This window comes from Fukomys damarensis, unplaced genomic scaffold (assembly GCF_012274545.1).
Source record: "Fukomys damarensis isolate Sample0158 unplaced genomic scaffold, DMR_v1.0_HiC HiC_scaffold_4, whole genome shotgun sequence".
In the NCBI taxonomy this organism is placed as follows: Eukaryota; Metazoa; Chordata; class Mammalia; order Rodentia; family Bathyergidae; genus Fukomys; species Fukomys damarensis.
Genome location: NW_022900916.1, coordinates 63,693,627 through 63,708,358, shown reverse-complemented (window position 1 = coordinate 63,708,358; position 14,732 = coordinate 63,693,627). Strand labels below are relative to the sequence as shown.

At 41.1% G+C, this 14,732-nt stretch overlaps 1 protein-coding gene across 4 annotated transcripts in view; it reads left to right on the top strand.

The window, feature by feature from the left end:
* The window catches only part of Cdk14 (cyclin dependent kinase 14), a 556,731-nt gene that overhangs the window by 406,121 nt on the left and 135,878 nt on the right, over positions 1-14,732 (top strand). For all 4 annotated transcript variants that reach the window (XM_010609534.1, XM_033758509.1, XM_033758507.1 and 1 more), the window contains exon 10: positions 3,382-3,445. In XM_010609534.1, the coding sequence (XP_010607836.1) occupies positions 3,382-3,445 (64 nt within the window). The remainder of the gene's footprint in view (positions 1-3,381; positions 3,446-14,732) is intronic.

The window sequence follows — 14,732 nt, the reverse complement described above, 5'->3', positions numbered from 1 at the left end:
AAAAAAAAAAAAAAAAAAAAGCAAGCAATGAGGCTACTCAAGCCTGTTCCTTTAATAAAACTTCTGTGATGAAGCACGAGGCATGATAGCACACACTGTATAACCCTGTCACTCTGGAGGCTGAGGCACAGTGATTATAAGATAAAGCACAGCCTGGGCAGCTTAGCAATTTAGTGAGACCATGGCTCAAAAGCCTAAAACATTTTTGATCTGGGGTGTAGCTCAGTTGTAGAGCCACCCCTAGGTTCCATCCGTATAATGTATTGCATATCAGAACATGTCGCAATATTGTAATATAATATATCACGTGTATGTGATCTGGTCGAGGACACCTGAAACTGAGGTAAAATGTGGTGTCTTTGGATCCAGTGTGTGGCCTCAGCTTCCTGATCTGCCCCAGCCAGTAACTCAGGTGCAGTCGTCTTACCCCTCCCGGCCAGACGTACCATTCGTTCATTCAGTCGGTCCACATTTACCGAGTCTGTGTCTGGTCGTAGGCACATGGTAGACACTAGGAATCCGAAGGTGAATGAATGTGACAGTCTCCCCTTGAGGCCTGCAGTCCAAGGGAAGACGTGAGTTATCTCACAGTTCCCAGGCAGTGTTACAGTCGTCCTGTAGCAGAAGTGTACACAGAGAAGCACCATGGATCAGAGGGTCCAGACAATCTCTGAGGAAGAGGTGGCCCGTGAGCGGGAGGTAGAGAGATAGAAGAGATCAGCGGGCCAAATCAGAGGCAGGGCACTCAGGAAGAGGAGACTGCTGGGAGACGAAACAAGGCAGACCAGTCACGTTCTGGAGAACTCAAAGTACACATTTCAGTAATAACAGGAATAATCCACTGTCATCTGCACCCTTCTTTACTTGGCAAATGGCTACTCAGTGTTCACTGTCACAGACACTTAAATATTAATAGCATAGATGCAGTTTTCGTTTCACTTGTTTCTTTGAAAATGGTTGCTCTTTACTTGTACATGATTTTTTCTGTTTCATTCTAACTTAGAAGTGTCTTGAATTTATTAGTCATTAACGTAAGTGAAAGTCTGGTACCAGGGACACTGTACACCCATATTTCCTTAGTGCACATTGCTGCTCATTCATTTAACTCAAACTGTTCTTTCCTTTATAGAAAGCAGAATTATTTTTTTTACTTCTTCTTCTCAGTTTCCAACTTTCTGTTCACCTTGTTTTCCTGTGCAAATGCTCCGGCAGAAGAAGTGGAGTGCGGAATCTCAATAGTCAAGTCTATCGTTGAAAATAAGTCTTCTAAATTTTCTCCGTCTTGGTAATTTTTATGGAACAGCCATACTATTTAATAATCACTTTGAAAAGAACGCTGGGAATGGGCTAGGAGGAGGCCCAGGGAGATGTTTTGCCAAAATGGTGTTGTAGAATCAAGGACAGTTAGGACAATAACCATACTTTAATTAGAAGCCGGAGAGAGCAGGGTTCAAGTTCTGGCTAAGCTTTTCACTGTTTATGATACTTTGAGAGGTTCTATTTGTGTGTGTGTGTGTGTGTGTGTGTGTGTCTGTGTATGTGTAATGTGGCTGTGTTCCAGATATGACTTTAGTTACATTTTCCACCTTGCATTAAAGTTTAGTACTCATTGTTGTTCACGCAAAATTCAGTGTGAGAAAAAAAGGAGCATTCCCAGTTCAGCTGTGCTGCTGCCTGCAGACTTGATGGTTTCCTTTGTCTCCGGAAAGAATGGTTGGAATTATTAAAGAGCAACGGAGCAGTGGCTTTTGCAGAGACACTGTTGTCACAGTTGTTGATGTCACGATCTGTTTCCCAGTCTTAGCAGCTCTTCCAGGCCTCTTGCCTGTCTCTCTCCCCTCCTCACCCAGCCATCAATCATTTGACCTTGTTGGTGCAGATGTGTCTGTGAATGTTATTACTGATTAGTGCTTAATTAACCAATTAGTTCATAATTAACCAGTTATGACTTTAAAGAAGTATTGTATTATCTCATGTGCTGTCCCAGTGTCTCCATGAGAAGCACAAATGCCTGCATTTGATCCTGACCCGTGGCGCACAGTGGGTGAACAAAGCTCTCAGTAGAGGGGTGTGCCCTTGACAGTGCAGCCCTCCCCTCCCCAGGAGACCCATGCGCAGCCAAGGCTCTGTACTGCCGTACGGCCTAGCAGTGCTTGTCAATTCTCAGAAATAAGGAGAATGTGCCTCGTTTCTCTGCTTAGTGTCTGCCCTTCTCCTTCCTCTTTGCTGTTCTACAGCTCCGTCTCTGGCCCGGTCTAGTCTGCGGGGCCTCTCTTTGTCCATCCTAGTTTAAATACTGCATCTGGAGCTGACTGGCTCGCTCGGACAGGGAGTCGCCGTGAAACCCGCAGTGGTGTGTGTTCTGTATGTTCTTCCACGGGGCAGCTGCACCCTGACTAGAGTGTTTTTTCTTCAGGTGCTGTGAGTGCTCACCAGTGCTTACCCAGGGCCTGCTCATGCTCTCCACACAGATGACGGGGTACTGTTGTCACTCCCTTCCGGTTCACAGAGGGGAAACTAAGCTCGGTGTGGCTCTCTCTTGCTCCCACTCATACAAGTAGAAAGCAGGGAAACCAGGATTCAAAGCCAAAGAGTTTGTCTTTAGGATCTGCACTTTCTAACCTTTAAACAAATGCCACTGTTTTCAGTCAGTGGTTTCCCACTGAGTATAAGAGTTAGGTACTGCGTCAAGGAAAATCCAGAGTATGTCCCATTACCTGTGAGCTGGAATTGCCCTTGAATTCCTTTCACCGGATCAAACATTCCAGTGATAAAAAGCACAGAAGGAAGAAAGAAGATGAAAATAAGAACAGAGAAAGGAGAAAGTGTAGGAAGAACAGCATTTTGGCAGGAGGAAACTACGAATCCCAAAATTAAATATGTTAAGTGAAAGGAAAGAATTGGAGCATTCAAAGCTGTCTCGTCACTATTGGCGTTTTGAAGCTGGTTGTGCTGCTCAGGCGAAGGATGTGGGGAGGAGGTGGAAGACTTCTTGGAACCGGTAAACGGTGGGACACAAGAGACTGGAGGGAAAGGTCAAAGCTCGGGACAGAATACGAGGGACGCACATTCTCCATTGGGTTCCACGAAGATGACCGCTTGTCGTTTGATTCTCTAGCCTGCGCATTAGGTTTGGGTTTAATAAAGTACAGCAGATTTAACTTGTCTTGTCACATTCAGCTGCATTTGTTAAAACACAGACGTTCGTCTTGTGTGGCTCCTTAGCCGGGTTTGTTTTTACTCAAATGAAATCCTTGGCAAATGATAATGGAAAAAAAAATCCAGAGTTTCATAATATGCAGTGTGCTATTTCTACACTTGAGAATTTTGAGTGTTTTGGAAATAATAAGTCTGTTTCCACAATTTTCTCCTCTTCCCTAGGTTCTTGGAACACCCAGTGAGGACACGTGGCCCGGGGTGCATTCTTTACCACATTTTAAGCCAGGTACGTGCCGTGCATTCTAAATGCCAAGTGCTTCTGTGTGAAAAGGGAGAATATGCAGATGTTCACTCTCAAGTAGCAGACTGCCTTCTTAAATTCTGGTAACTTTCTCCTAGGTGTATTTTGTATTTTGAATGTATTAATGGAGTTGTCTTTTTGTTTTCGCAATTCATTTGTGCATACAGCTAATGTCTTTCAAAAAGATTTTTACCGTATAAGCCTAGTTGGATTTGATTTATCTTTTAGTAGCCATGTATTTTATGGTCAATTTAACTAGCATCTACGTCTATAAAAACAGAAAATTGACCCATCTGTGTCAGTTCCTTAAAAAAATTAAGCTGTAAAAAGGAAACATTTTGATTTCTCTTACAAAACTAGAAATATATGGCCATTGCTTTAAGTTTAAACATGTAAAATGTTGTGAATATCCTGTCATATGGGAGAGAAAATGAGAAATTTTAAAAGTAAGTTTTTATTTTTTCCTCACCAGTAGGTGGCAGTCATGAAACTTTCAGTTTTAATTACGGTGCAAGAAAATCTAAAACATAGGCTACTCACTTTTGTAGAAGGGATGAGAAATTTGGAATAGGAAAGTCAACAAAATCGGTAGACTGAATTACTTTTAAATGATTTTCTTGTTTATTTTATTTTTACAGTTACAAAACATGGTTTATAAAATGCAGGCCCATCATCAAATTACTGAAAGGGATTCTGTGGATGATCTAATAGTCCATTATCCTACTAGGGAATAGCACTATGAATGTTTTTTGTTAGGAGAGCCAAATATATTCCTTTTCTCCTCTTTCTGTCTTTTGGTGACTATGAGAAATAAATTATCAATTCCAAAGAATGACTGAGTTGAGAAACTATTTTTATTCCTAATATTTTTGTTCTGAAAGTGTATAGTGTGCTGAGAATTCTTTTATCTTCTTCTGCAGCTCCAAAGACTCTTTGTGCTTAGCTGAAAATGCTAAAATGGCTTCTATGTCCTGAAAGATGACAGAAACTTAATTTGAGACTATTTTTTTTTTTCCCTAACCAGACAGGAAGCATCCTGCATCTACTGTGTCCTAGCGGAGTCTAAGTGAAGAACAGAACTTTTTATAAATGTCCCAGTTATGGGCTCTTAAAGAAAGCTAGGCTCCCATTTTAGGAGCTAAAATTTTTAATCCTAGGGAAATGAACAGGAGATGGTAAAAAATAAAATAAAATAAAATAAATTGCACAGGAGAATTTGAAAAGATTTTTAATGAATAAACTTCGATGCAGAAGGAAACACGTAAGACAACCCCTAATAACAGGGCTTGCACTTACTGACAGAGGGCATCAAGCTTTCATGTTTAATGAGTTTGGAGCATCTGTTCTCCTGTTTCATAGATCACTTGCATTTCTCTTCTGTGAACTGTTTATATCTTTTGTCCGGCTGACGGTTGAGATCTGTGTCATTTTCTTGTCAGTTACTAGGAGTGCTTTCTGTCTTAGAGAAATTGTCCTTTCATCTTTGAAACATTTTGCTTCTCTGAGATTTAAAAAAGCTACCTTTTCTAATTTGGGGGGAAAATGTAATAGCAAAACATTTATTGGTGAATTTTAGGCATATATAATGCTTTTTTTTTTTTTTTTTTTTTTTTTTTTTTTTCTGTATTTTACATTTATTTTTTTTTTTTTTTTTTTTTTTTTTTTTTTTACCGGAGATTGAACTCAGTCCCTTGCAATTGTAAGGCAGGTTACAGAACCACTGAGCTAAATCCCCAGCCCTAGGCATATATAATGTTAACACTCATCACAGGGAATTTGCATCTGTACATGTTACATCCCTTTTCTATTTTTAAAATCAATATTGAACATAATCTTCTCTCTCATGCCTTCCTCAGCTTTCCTAGATGAAAAAGTTTTGTCTCATGGAAGAAAGCCTGTGGGATTTTTAGAATAGGGCAAGAACAATTTTATAAAAGTCAGTTCCTGTTACAGATATGTATATCTATGTATGCATGTAAAGTCAAACGGTTTGTATTTTCAAGTAGTGTATCTTGTGGCCATATTCATGTATAAAACTAAGAAGCTGAATCTCTTGGTTTAACACATTCTTATAGTTAATGTACATGATTTCCACAGGATAAAAGTCACTTATTGATCCAGTAAAGCACTTTATTAGTAGCACTCGTATGCCCAGGGACTAGCAATGTTAATAAAACACAAAGTTCCGTAGCAGAAGACAATGCAGTAAGGAACATGTACAGTGTGTTAGGCGGTGGTGAGTACTTGGAGAATCATAGAGCAAGAAGTGTGTTCAGGACCTGCTGGAAAGAGGATGATCTACAATTTTAAATAGGGTAATCAAGAAAGACCTCTCTGAAAAAGTGACATTTGACTGAAGGACTTGAAGGAGAGAAATGTGAAGTTACTTCTGAGAAGAACTCTCCAGGCAGAACAGGAAATACAGATATCCTAAAGTGGGACGGAGCAGTCACAGGAAAATGAAGTCACAGGCAACAAAGGTTGGAACGGGCCATGGCGTCCTTCATGTGTCAGAAAGCCTGGAAGAGGATGTACAGGGCATACCTGAGGAGGTCAGAAGTCAGTGAGATTATCCTGGCTGTTGTTCCGAGAGCTGGGTGCCACGGCCAAGGCAGGGAGGCAGAGAGGAAGCTGACAGGAGTTTCCGGGGACTGGTGAAGTATAACATAAACAAATTAACTTTACCTTTCTACTCCTCCCCTATGGCTTGGAGCTTAGGGTGTTTCCCCTGGAAACGTATTTTTCCCATGGAAGAGTGAAGAGACTTTCAAAATTGTCAACATAGTAAAAGAACAGTTTTATCCTTTAGTATTTGGCCCACACATGTTCTCTTCTGCACGTCACTATGCTGCCCCAGAGCACGTTACCCTGGGCTCATTCCCATAGCAGTCAGGCAACCATGACAAACGGCTGACATTATACACTTAGGGGGTGAGTGTGCTTTACAATAAGGAGCCTCTCCTTGGAGCTACTGTTTTTGCTGTTGTGTATTTCTGTTTAAATTTCTCTTAAAAGAAGACTTCCCCTGTGCCCTGTGCCTTCTAGTTTTTCTCTAACTCTGTGATTCGCCTCTGATTGGTCTTCTTGTTGTCATGTAGTAGATTGGTTGAGAAATAACGATGAGACCTTGTTTTGTGCCTTCTGTTACCCTAGAAAAGAAATCCACATTTATAGTGTAAACGTCTTAACAGTGCAAGTCTTGATCCATGGTTAATGTGCGCTAAATGGGATGGCTGTGTCTCCCCTACTAGTGAAAAACAGCATTCAACGGTAATTTTGTAGATTCAGTTTTCTAAATCCAACGGAACTAGGGACTGGGTAATGCCAGCGTGGGCAAGAGAAGGGAAAAGAGAGAAAAACAATTTTTTTTTACAACTCATGCTGTGTGGTACGGGAAGGGGGAAACAGGAGAAATAGGAGAGGAGCAAAGGATCCCTTATACATTTAGATGTGGGGATAACAGGGAAACTGGGTACAAAATTGGTAGTGAGATATGGGGGTGGGAAAAGATGCTATGACTGACAGAAATACTAGAGAAGAAGTTAGAGGGAGACAAATGGAAAGGGGGAGAGGGAAGAAAAGAAAAACTGAGGATGAATCAATACAAGAGAAAGAAGTAAGACAAAGAGATATGGATAAAAGCAGGAGGGATATAATCAGACAAGAGAGAATTCACTTCTATCTATAAGCTATATTGAGAAAAAAGTGCAAGGGGGAGAGAAGCACACATACACAGATGTGCTCATAGACTAATGTATAAAAGTGTATAGAACAAGGAAAACAGCAAAGAGTTCAAAGAAATTTTAAAAAGTCAAATTAAAATTAAAAATAGTAAAATGAAGGGCTGGGATTTAGCTCAGTGGTGCCATCGCCTTCCTCACAAGTGCAAGGTCCCAAGTTTGATCCTCAGTACAAAAAAAAAAGTAGTATAGTTTTAAGCAAAGAATAACAACAGGAAGTTTTCTGTCATTTGGACGCGCGGCTCTTTCCCTCAGCCTGGGTTTAGGGGCCGAGCTCAGGCCAGGCCTTGCCTGTCTTCACGCTGTTCTAGCAGCATCCGTAGAATAACAACAGGAAGTTTTCTGTCATTTGGACGCGCGGCTCTTTCCCTCAGCCTGGGTTTAGGGGCCGAGCTCAGGCCAGGCCTTGCCTGTCTTCACGCTGTTCTAAGGCAGCATCCGGCCCAGAACGGCGCAGTATGGAGAGATCTGCTCACCGTGAGGACAGGGCCAATGTAGCCTCCTGTCCCGTGTAGCTCAGCCTGAACCTGGCCTCTGACCCAGGGGCCTGGTCAGGCTTCACCAGCCCCTGCCTCGCAGCAGACGCCCGTCCTTCCTCATCCGGGAACTTGGCCGTGTGAAGCAGCTGAGGGGCTGCGCAGGAACCCAGGTTTAAACCCCCAGGCCTTCCCTGCAAAGGTAACCCTGCCCACTCCTGCTCCACCACTGTGGCCTCTGATGCGTGTGCAGAGGTCACTCAACAGCTGCTCGCCATGGAAGGCTGCTCAGGAAGCTGAGTTCGAGTTTTCTTTGCTGGTGATTCTTGTGGTCCCAGCGCAGTTCTCTGTAAGCAAACAGCTATTGGTTTCTCTTTCCCTCCCAGCTGTTGGCTAGCCAGCCACCGTCAGTGGTGCTGCGCTGTCCTCTGCAGTGTGGTCTAGTTCTTCTGTAACACTTCTTCCTATTTCTTCTCTTTGTCAGGCCCCTCCTGGTTCCAGGTATTGTCTGCTCACTGAGTTCCTCTCCACGCTATTGTTTTCCAGACTCTAGACACTTTGTCCAGGGGAGGTTAGTTGTTGCCATTTGGGGCCCCACCTGTAATAATTTTTCAAGTCTTCTGATTGTAGACTTTTGAAAAATCCTAAAGAAACCTGTCCCACTATTCCTGTCCTTAGTAACCTTGAACCTTGTCATTTTCAGTGTAAGCATTATCCATACCTCACTTCCCCAGAATTGATACAGAATGTTAATCACCAAGTAAAAACTTTCTTTGTCTTCACTTATACATCCCCCAGGAGTATTGAAATCCTGTTTATTGTCTGGTTTGTGTCATTTGATAACAGCCATAATTAAGGAACAAATTAACTTTAATTCTGGAGTAGAGATCATAACTAAATAACAATATGGGTAAATTTTATACTGCTGAAGGAATTATTTCCTTTCAAGTAGCACTATTTAATAAGTCTTTATACACCAATGGCATTACCGTAAGCTAGCCAGACACTTATTTTTAGTTCCATTTATGAATAGTAGTTTAAAAATCAAGATCCAAGAAGAGATGAAGGAACTGGAAGTTTGGATCTAAAACTGAGAGACTTGATCACTGCTTTCAAGTTGGTTCTTGACCTTGAGTAGAAAGCTGCATCTGCAGGAGAGAAGTGAGGCTTCATAAGGCAAAGGCTTGCACAACCAGCCCATGTGAGCAGTGATTCCACACCACCAGGGGAAATTCGGGACTGTGCGGTCGAATAAAGTGAACAGTGCCAGAGTTTCTCTCTTCCTGGAAACACTGAAAGCCTAAAGCACAGCAGTGGTGGTCAGTAATCTGGCAAGTTACTTTTTCAGCAATTTAAAGTTTGCAAAAATGAATGTTAAGTGCTTACTGATTCATGATGCTTATTTGCATTGTATAGCTCCTTTTCACGTACAAAGTGCTTTGAGACACTCTCTCGTGAGGTCCTCCTAAGTGGGCAGGTAGCTGGGGCAGAAGGTTGAAGCTGAAGATCAAGAGGAAAGCCCTGTTTGATGGCCCATGGTAATGCTGGGCCAGAGCCTGCAGGAAACAGGCGGCACTGCTGTGATAGTGCTCAAAACAAACCCCCAAATCAGCACCTTACAGCAGCCTGTGTCACTCAGCTGCTCCTGCCTAGGTGGGCGAGCTGACCTTCAGGTACGTTCCGTTGCCTTTCTGACCCTTGCCAGTGTAGCAGCTACAGAGAAACACTGCTTACAGCAAAAGGCAGACCCTACACCACAGGCTTATTTCAAACCTCTGCTGTGTCAATACTGTTAATACCCCACTGTTCACACCAGCTGTCATTGGGGCACAGAAGTACACCCTGCTCGTGAACGTGGGAGTGAGGGATTATTTGCTGAATAGTAATCCAATTGCCCCTGCTAAGTCTTCAGACCTCTAGGCTTGTCAGCTACTTCTAGCTAGGAAAAGTGAGACAAATTCATTTCATTTGCTTTTGTTTAAATGATTATTATAGGTCTCCTTCAAGACAAGTACATTACTATGGAATGATATTATGCCACTATATAGATGAGGGAAAAAAACCTAGATTTCTGTTATTTAATATTTGGGCAAATTTTACTCCCAAAATATTCAAGTCCCACCAGTAAATGTACTAATAATAATGAGTGCAGTTGTAAGAACTGATAAAAGTTTTTTTTCTTCCACACCTGCTCACGATGTGGTACTGTCAGAGAGCCCTTCATACCTAACAGACAGTGATGGTAATGGAAACGACATATATGTGTACATAAGCAGATAATTGTGCCTCTAGAGCTAGCTTTGTATATTCAAACGGTGCTCTCTACTGTGAAAAAAAGAAACAGTGGATACACTTTGGGAATGAAATCTTGCTTTCCGTGAGTATATTAGAATCACAGAATTACATATCGGGAGTTAAAAGAGCAACATGTATTTGCGGTTTTCACTTAATTATTGCTTCAGAAGAAATAATTTAGGATAGATGAAGTATTTACCCTTACTATCCCAGTTGTAATACTACTTTACAGCTATATACCATTTGTCTTTCTGAGACATAAAACTATACAAGATGGTTGGTTTTTAAGCATCTTGTTGGTAATAATAGTTGCAGGATAGTAATAATGGCTAACAGGCATTGATTATTAATTCTTGGAATGCATTTCCGTAGTGTACATTCATAATAATTCTGTGAAGTGAGTAGCTGCTGTTACATCAATCTGGGGAAACCGAGGTATGGGAAGTTTAAGCAATAAGTCTGAGGTCACTAGAACTTGGGAGTCATGTGCCATGCATTCCTTGTGAAGAAAAGATTTGTTCTCCTAGTCATAAAGAGGTAAGGCACTCTGGTAGCAGGTAGAGATAGCATTGCAAGTAGGAAGTGCTTATATGCATGTTTTTTACTGCAGCTGAAGGGGCTTGGATCCATGTGTCCTACTCCTGGCTTCTTGTACTTCTGGAAAAAAATTCGAGTCTCTCCCACCTGAGACGTAGGTGTCTTGGTACAGTGACTCAGCGTGTGTATGGGCTCCACATCCAGACATTATAGGCTTAAATCCCAGTCCCGCCACTTAAGAGCTGTGTAACATGAGCAAGTTGGAGGATGTCTCTGTATCTCTGTCTCAGTTTCTCTGTGTACAAAACAGAGATCATCGTGCTTCCCCACCCCTTAGCACTGTTAGGAGGATGAAAGTGCATTTGTATTTGCACACCACATCAGACACAGGAAATGTGCGCTAAACGTCAGGTAACGGTAGTCAGGGAGCAGGATCCCCCTTTAGCCTCTGCCGCTCACCTGTGTCAGGTGCCCACCTGATCGCTCCGGTCCTGTCCAGGCTCCCAGATCCTCCAGAAGGTGCAGATCCTCCCTCCAGCTGCTCTTTCCCTCTCTGGAGACGTTGCCTTTCTTCTTTCTTCTAGTTCTCTTCTGGAGGCTGTACATTTCTTACTGTTTTTGAGTAGTACAGTAAAGCCTGCTGTATTAACCTTCTTCTTCAGAGAAACAGGTTTTATGGAAAGAGGAGAGTTCTGTGACTTTCAGCTTGAGAAAAATATGGATATTTTGAACACTTCGTCAGGGATCTATATGGATGCCATTGTGAGTAAGGAGGCTTAGCAAATGCCATGGAACATATGCTCATGTGCAAAGCACTCCCCTGGGAGATGAAGGAGGATTTGCTGTAGCCAGGCAGGTAGGGATGTTGTTTCCGGACTGCAGACGGCTGCACTGCGTTGTGAGGTGTCTCTCCTGAGTGACAGTGACAGAGTGGCGCAGTTGTCACATTAAAGCCTCTTGCTAATAATTCCGGGGCTGCGCCAAACCTCAGTCACTATATGTTTGGGAATATCAAGTATTTTAAAGCTGCAATTTGTAGTTATGCAACACAGTGTTTCTAAAATGCCAGTTGCAATCACTCTGCTCCTTCAGACTGTGTATAAAATCCTCAGGAGTCTGGAACACAAAGTGCCCTCTGTTCAAAGTCAACTCTCTTTTGCTATACATAATTTTTGTCTTCTGTTCTAAAGAATATGGATCCCGTTTTTTAAATATCTTGGTCAGAATATTAACTGAAATGTCTACTGCTGGCTTAGATTCTTTTCCTACTAATCAGAAAATAAACTACACATGGAAGATTTTATGAATATCTGTGAATGTGGCTGCCTTCTCTTGGAGACTCATTAGTATCGGTTTGCATGATTTAGTACAAGCTGCTTGCCCTTGTATATTTTGTGCCCTGCTCTGATCACAGTGCCTGGCAAACAGCAGACATAAAATAAATATTTGGAAAATGAATGAATACTGGTGCCTTCTATCCAAAATAATTTGAAGGGATTATCTGTTGTATAAACAAATAATTAGAATGATTGTTTAAGATGTAGCCCAGAGTAATTCATGACTGTGTTCGTTGTTCACCCTTAAGAAGATCAGAGCCTTACTCCTCTACCGAATCAATCCCAAGAAAGGCACTGTGCTCAACACCTCTGCCAGATGATGGGGGTGCCCTTTAGAATGCCCACACTTCTTTGCTTAAATTATTACTATTTTCTTACTGGCTCAGATAATCCTAAACTTCAAATGTGAACAATTGAATAAGTGATTTAAATGATTAATTATAAAGAACATCCAGCACTGCATATGGCATTTGGGCATACTCACTTTTATATTGATTTATAAATTAACAGTTAGTCCCTGGACTTATTATATTTAGACATAGAGCCCATTTTTTAAAGTTATACCAAAGTTTGACCCTCTTTACAATCTCCTCTCTGTTGTCACCCCTTCTTGTTTGTCCCCCTCCCAAAAGAAATGTATGAGTTCCAGATCTTGGTTCAGCCTTTCAAGTCATGTGTACATACTTTAGGGTTTTACTGGTTGAACTTTTTACTCGTATGTCTTCCTGTCATTAAGGTTAAGGCATAGCAGTACTTTATAATATACAGAATGTTGGTGAGAAGAGAATGACAATAATATTTGAAATTGCTCTCCTGGAGTATACAGTGCATAGTTACAAGCAAATGAATAAAATCTAATTTAGGCTTTATCTTCACGTGAGCTACATTTTGCTTTTGTAGTGCCTCCAGCCATGTCAGCTGTAGCTCTTTTCAGCCAGGAGACGACGATATGCAGCATTGCTTTCCAGTGAAATATTAGTGAATTGCAGGGAAAACCTTTCCAGCCTTCTGTCCCCTGCGTCATGTCGCACGGCAAGTGATCTCTTCAGCTCTTCTCCCTGGTCTCCAGCTGGGCTGCAGTCATCATCTGCAGTGTCCCTGCCATCAGAAGAGAAGGTGAAAATTAGCCTGCAGGTTTAAATTAATTGCACTCCTCAGTTATGCTATGAGTCAGTCAGTGCTTTAACTAACAACACTTCTCGTTGAAACATAATTGGAAAGAGAAAGTTGACATTAAAGTAGTGAGTGAGAGTAAACTTAACTGAAGGTGAACAGTGTAAAACATTCATATGCAAATACTAAAATAATCTGACAGTTACAGGCAGTTGACTATTTTATGAAATACTCTTGTTACCGATTTAAGAGGATAATTTAAATGTCTTTTTGTTTCCAAACCTTACATGGCTAATTATGTCACTTTCATTCTAATGGAACATACTTTTATTTATGGTAGGAGTCATTTTTTAAGTATAATTTTTCTAATTATAAATGCGATACTGCAGAAAATGTTAGAAATGGCTCCATTTGAAATTGTGTACTCTGGTAATTAAGATGTGAAAGAAACTGGACATAGTGATGAAGTCCTGTGTGCTCTTGGAGCCAGCTACAGCAGTGAGTTTCTCACATCTTCGTTGGGAAAAGAAGCAGATGTGGTCAGTGGTTGTAGCTCTGGTCTCTCCGGGGACTGTTTCTGTATCCACATTGTAGCATTTTCCATGCTGTGTCTGTAATTCTGCACTTAGAGTTCTGTGCCACTGAACTGTAATCACGGCTTACTTTTGTGTGTACCCATTGTCCAGGGCGTCCCCTAGTGCACAGGTACCTGCCTAGGCAATATTTGCTAAAAGAATTAAGATTTTTTTGGTGAGTAATGATGGAAGATAAATCTGAGAATGAGGCTTCAATCTTCCTTATTTTTTATTCTCATATGGCACATTTCACTATCAATTTTGTCTCTTTTATGCACAGCTAAATTTGACATATGATATTTCTGGGGGGAAATTCTATTAACATATCCGTCAAGCTCCAAAACAGAGGAAATTATTAGAACTAATATTTATGTGCAGTCATTAATTGCTAAGAATAATAATTTACTTGTAAAATCAAAATTGTATTAATTTTATCTGTAATGGAATTCTTGTTCATCCTTGAAACCGTAGCGAATTATTAAAACTGCTTTGTGGGAGTACAAAGTTAAGGGAATCAAATTTGTTTTACAAGGATATTTGCTGTAATTAATTTTAAAATATCTTTTGCTTTTTCGTATAGTACTTTGAATTTAGATAATAATTTTTAAGACTTTATACCAAAGCTATTCTTCCTAGTTTTCTTTTTCTTTATCTTCAAGCCTCGAATGTGTCTTTGGTTTTCCATTCTGTGTGAGCCAGCTATGTTATGCTGAATCTTAATGCTGTTTATTACAGAGTAGATTCAGAAAGTATATATTCTTTTGAGATGAACACATACCTAATCGTTGATGACCACTTTCGCCAATAGCTCAGTCTGAGCGGTGAATATCTGTAACTGGGGCTGTGCTTCAGCTAGTGCGCAGAACTTTGGTGGGATGTCTAGTTTCTGTTTCGACTGGTCAATGCCTGTCTCTTACAGGCTAGTAAATATTTTGTCAGTTACCCCTGCTTGATTAATAACTCTGTGAGAACTCCGGTTTAAATATGTTTTGAATCATCACAAGAGAATTTTGTCCTGAGTTGTCTTTGAGTTCTGTATGAAATTCCACATCTTTGAAACTTGGAAATTAAAGATCATCCAGGGCCTTTTGAGTCATCTTTGACTCCAACCTTTCTGCCACACCCCTAATTCATCAGTAAATCTCGCAGGCCCTCCCTTCAAAGCATTTTCAGACTCTGCCCTGTTCCTCCTCCTCCTC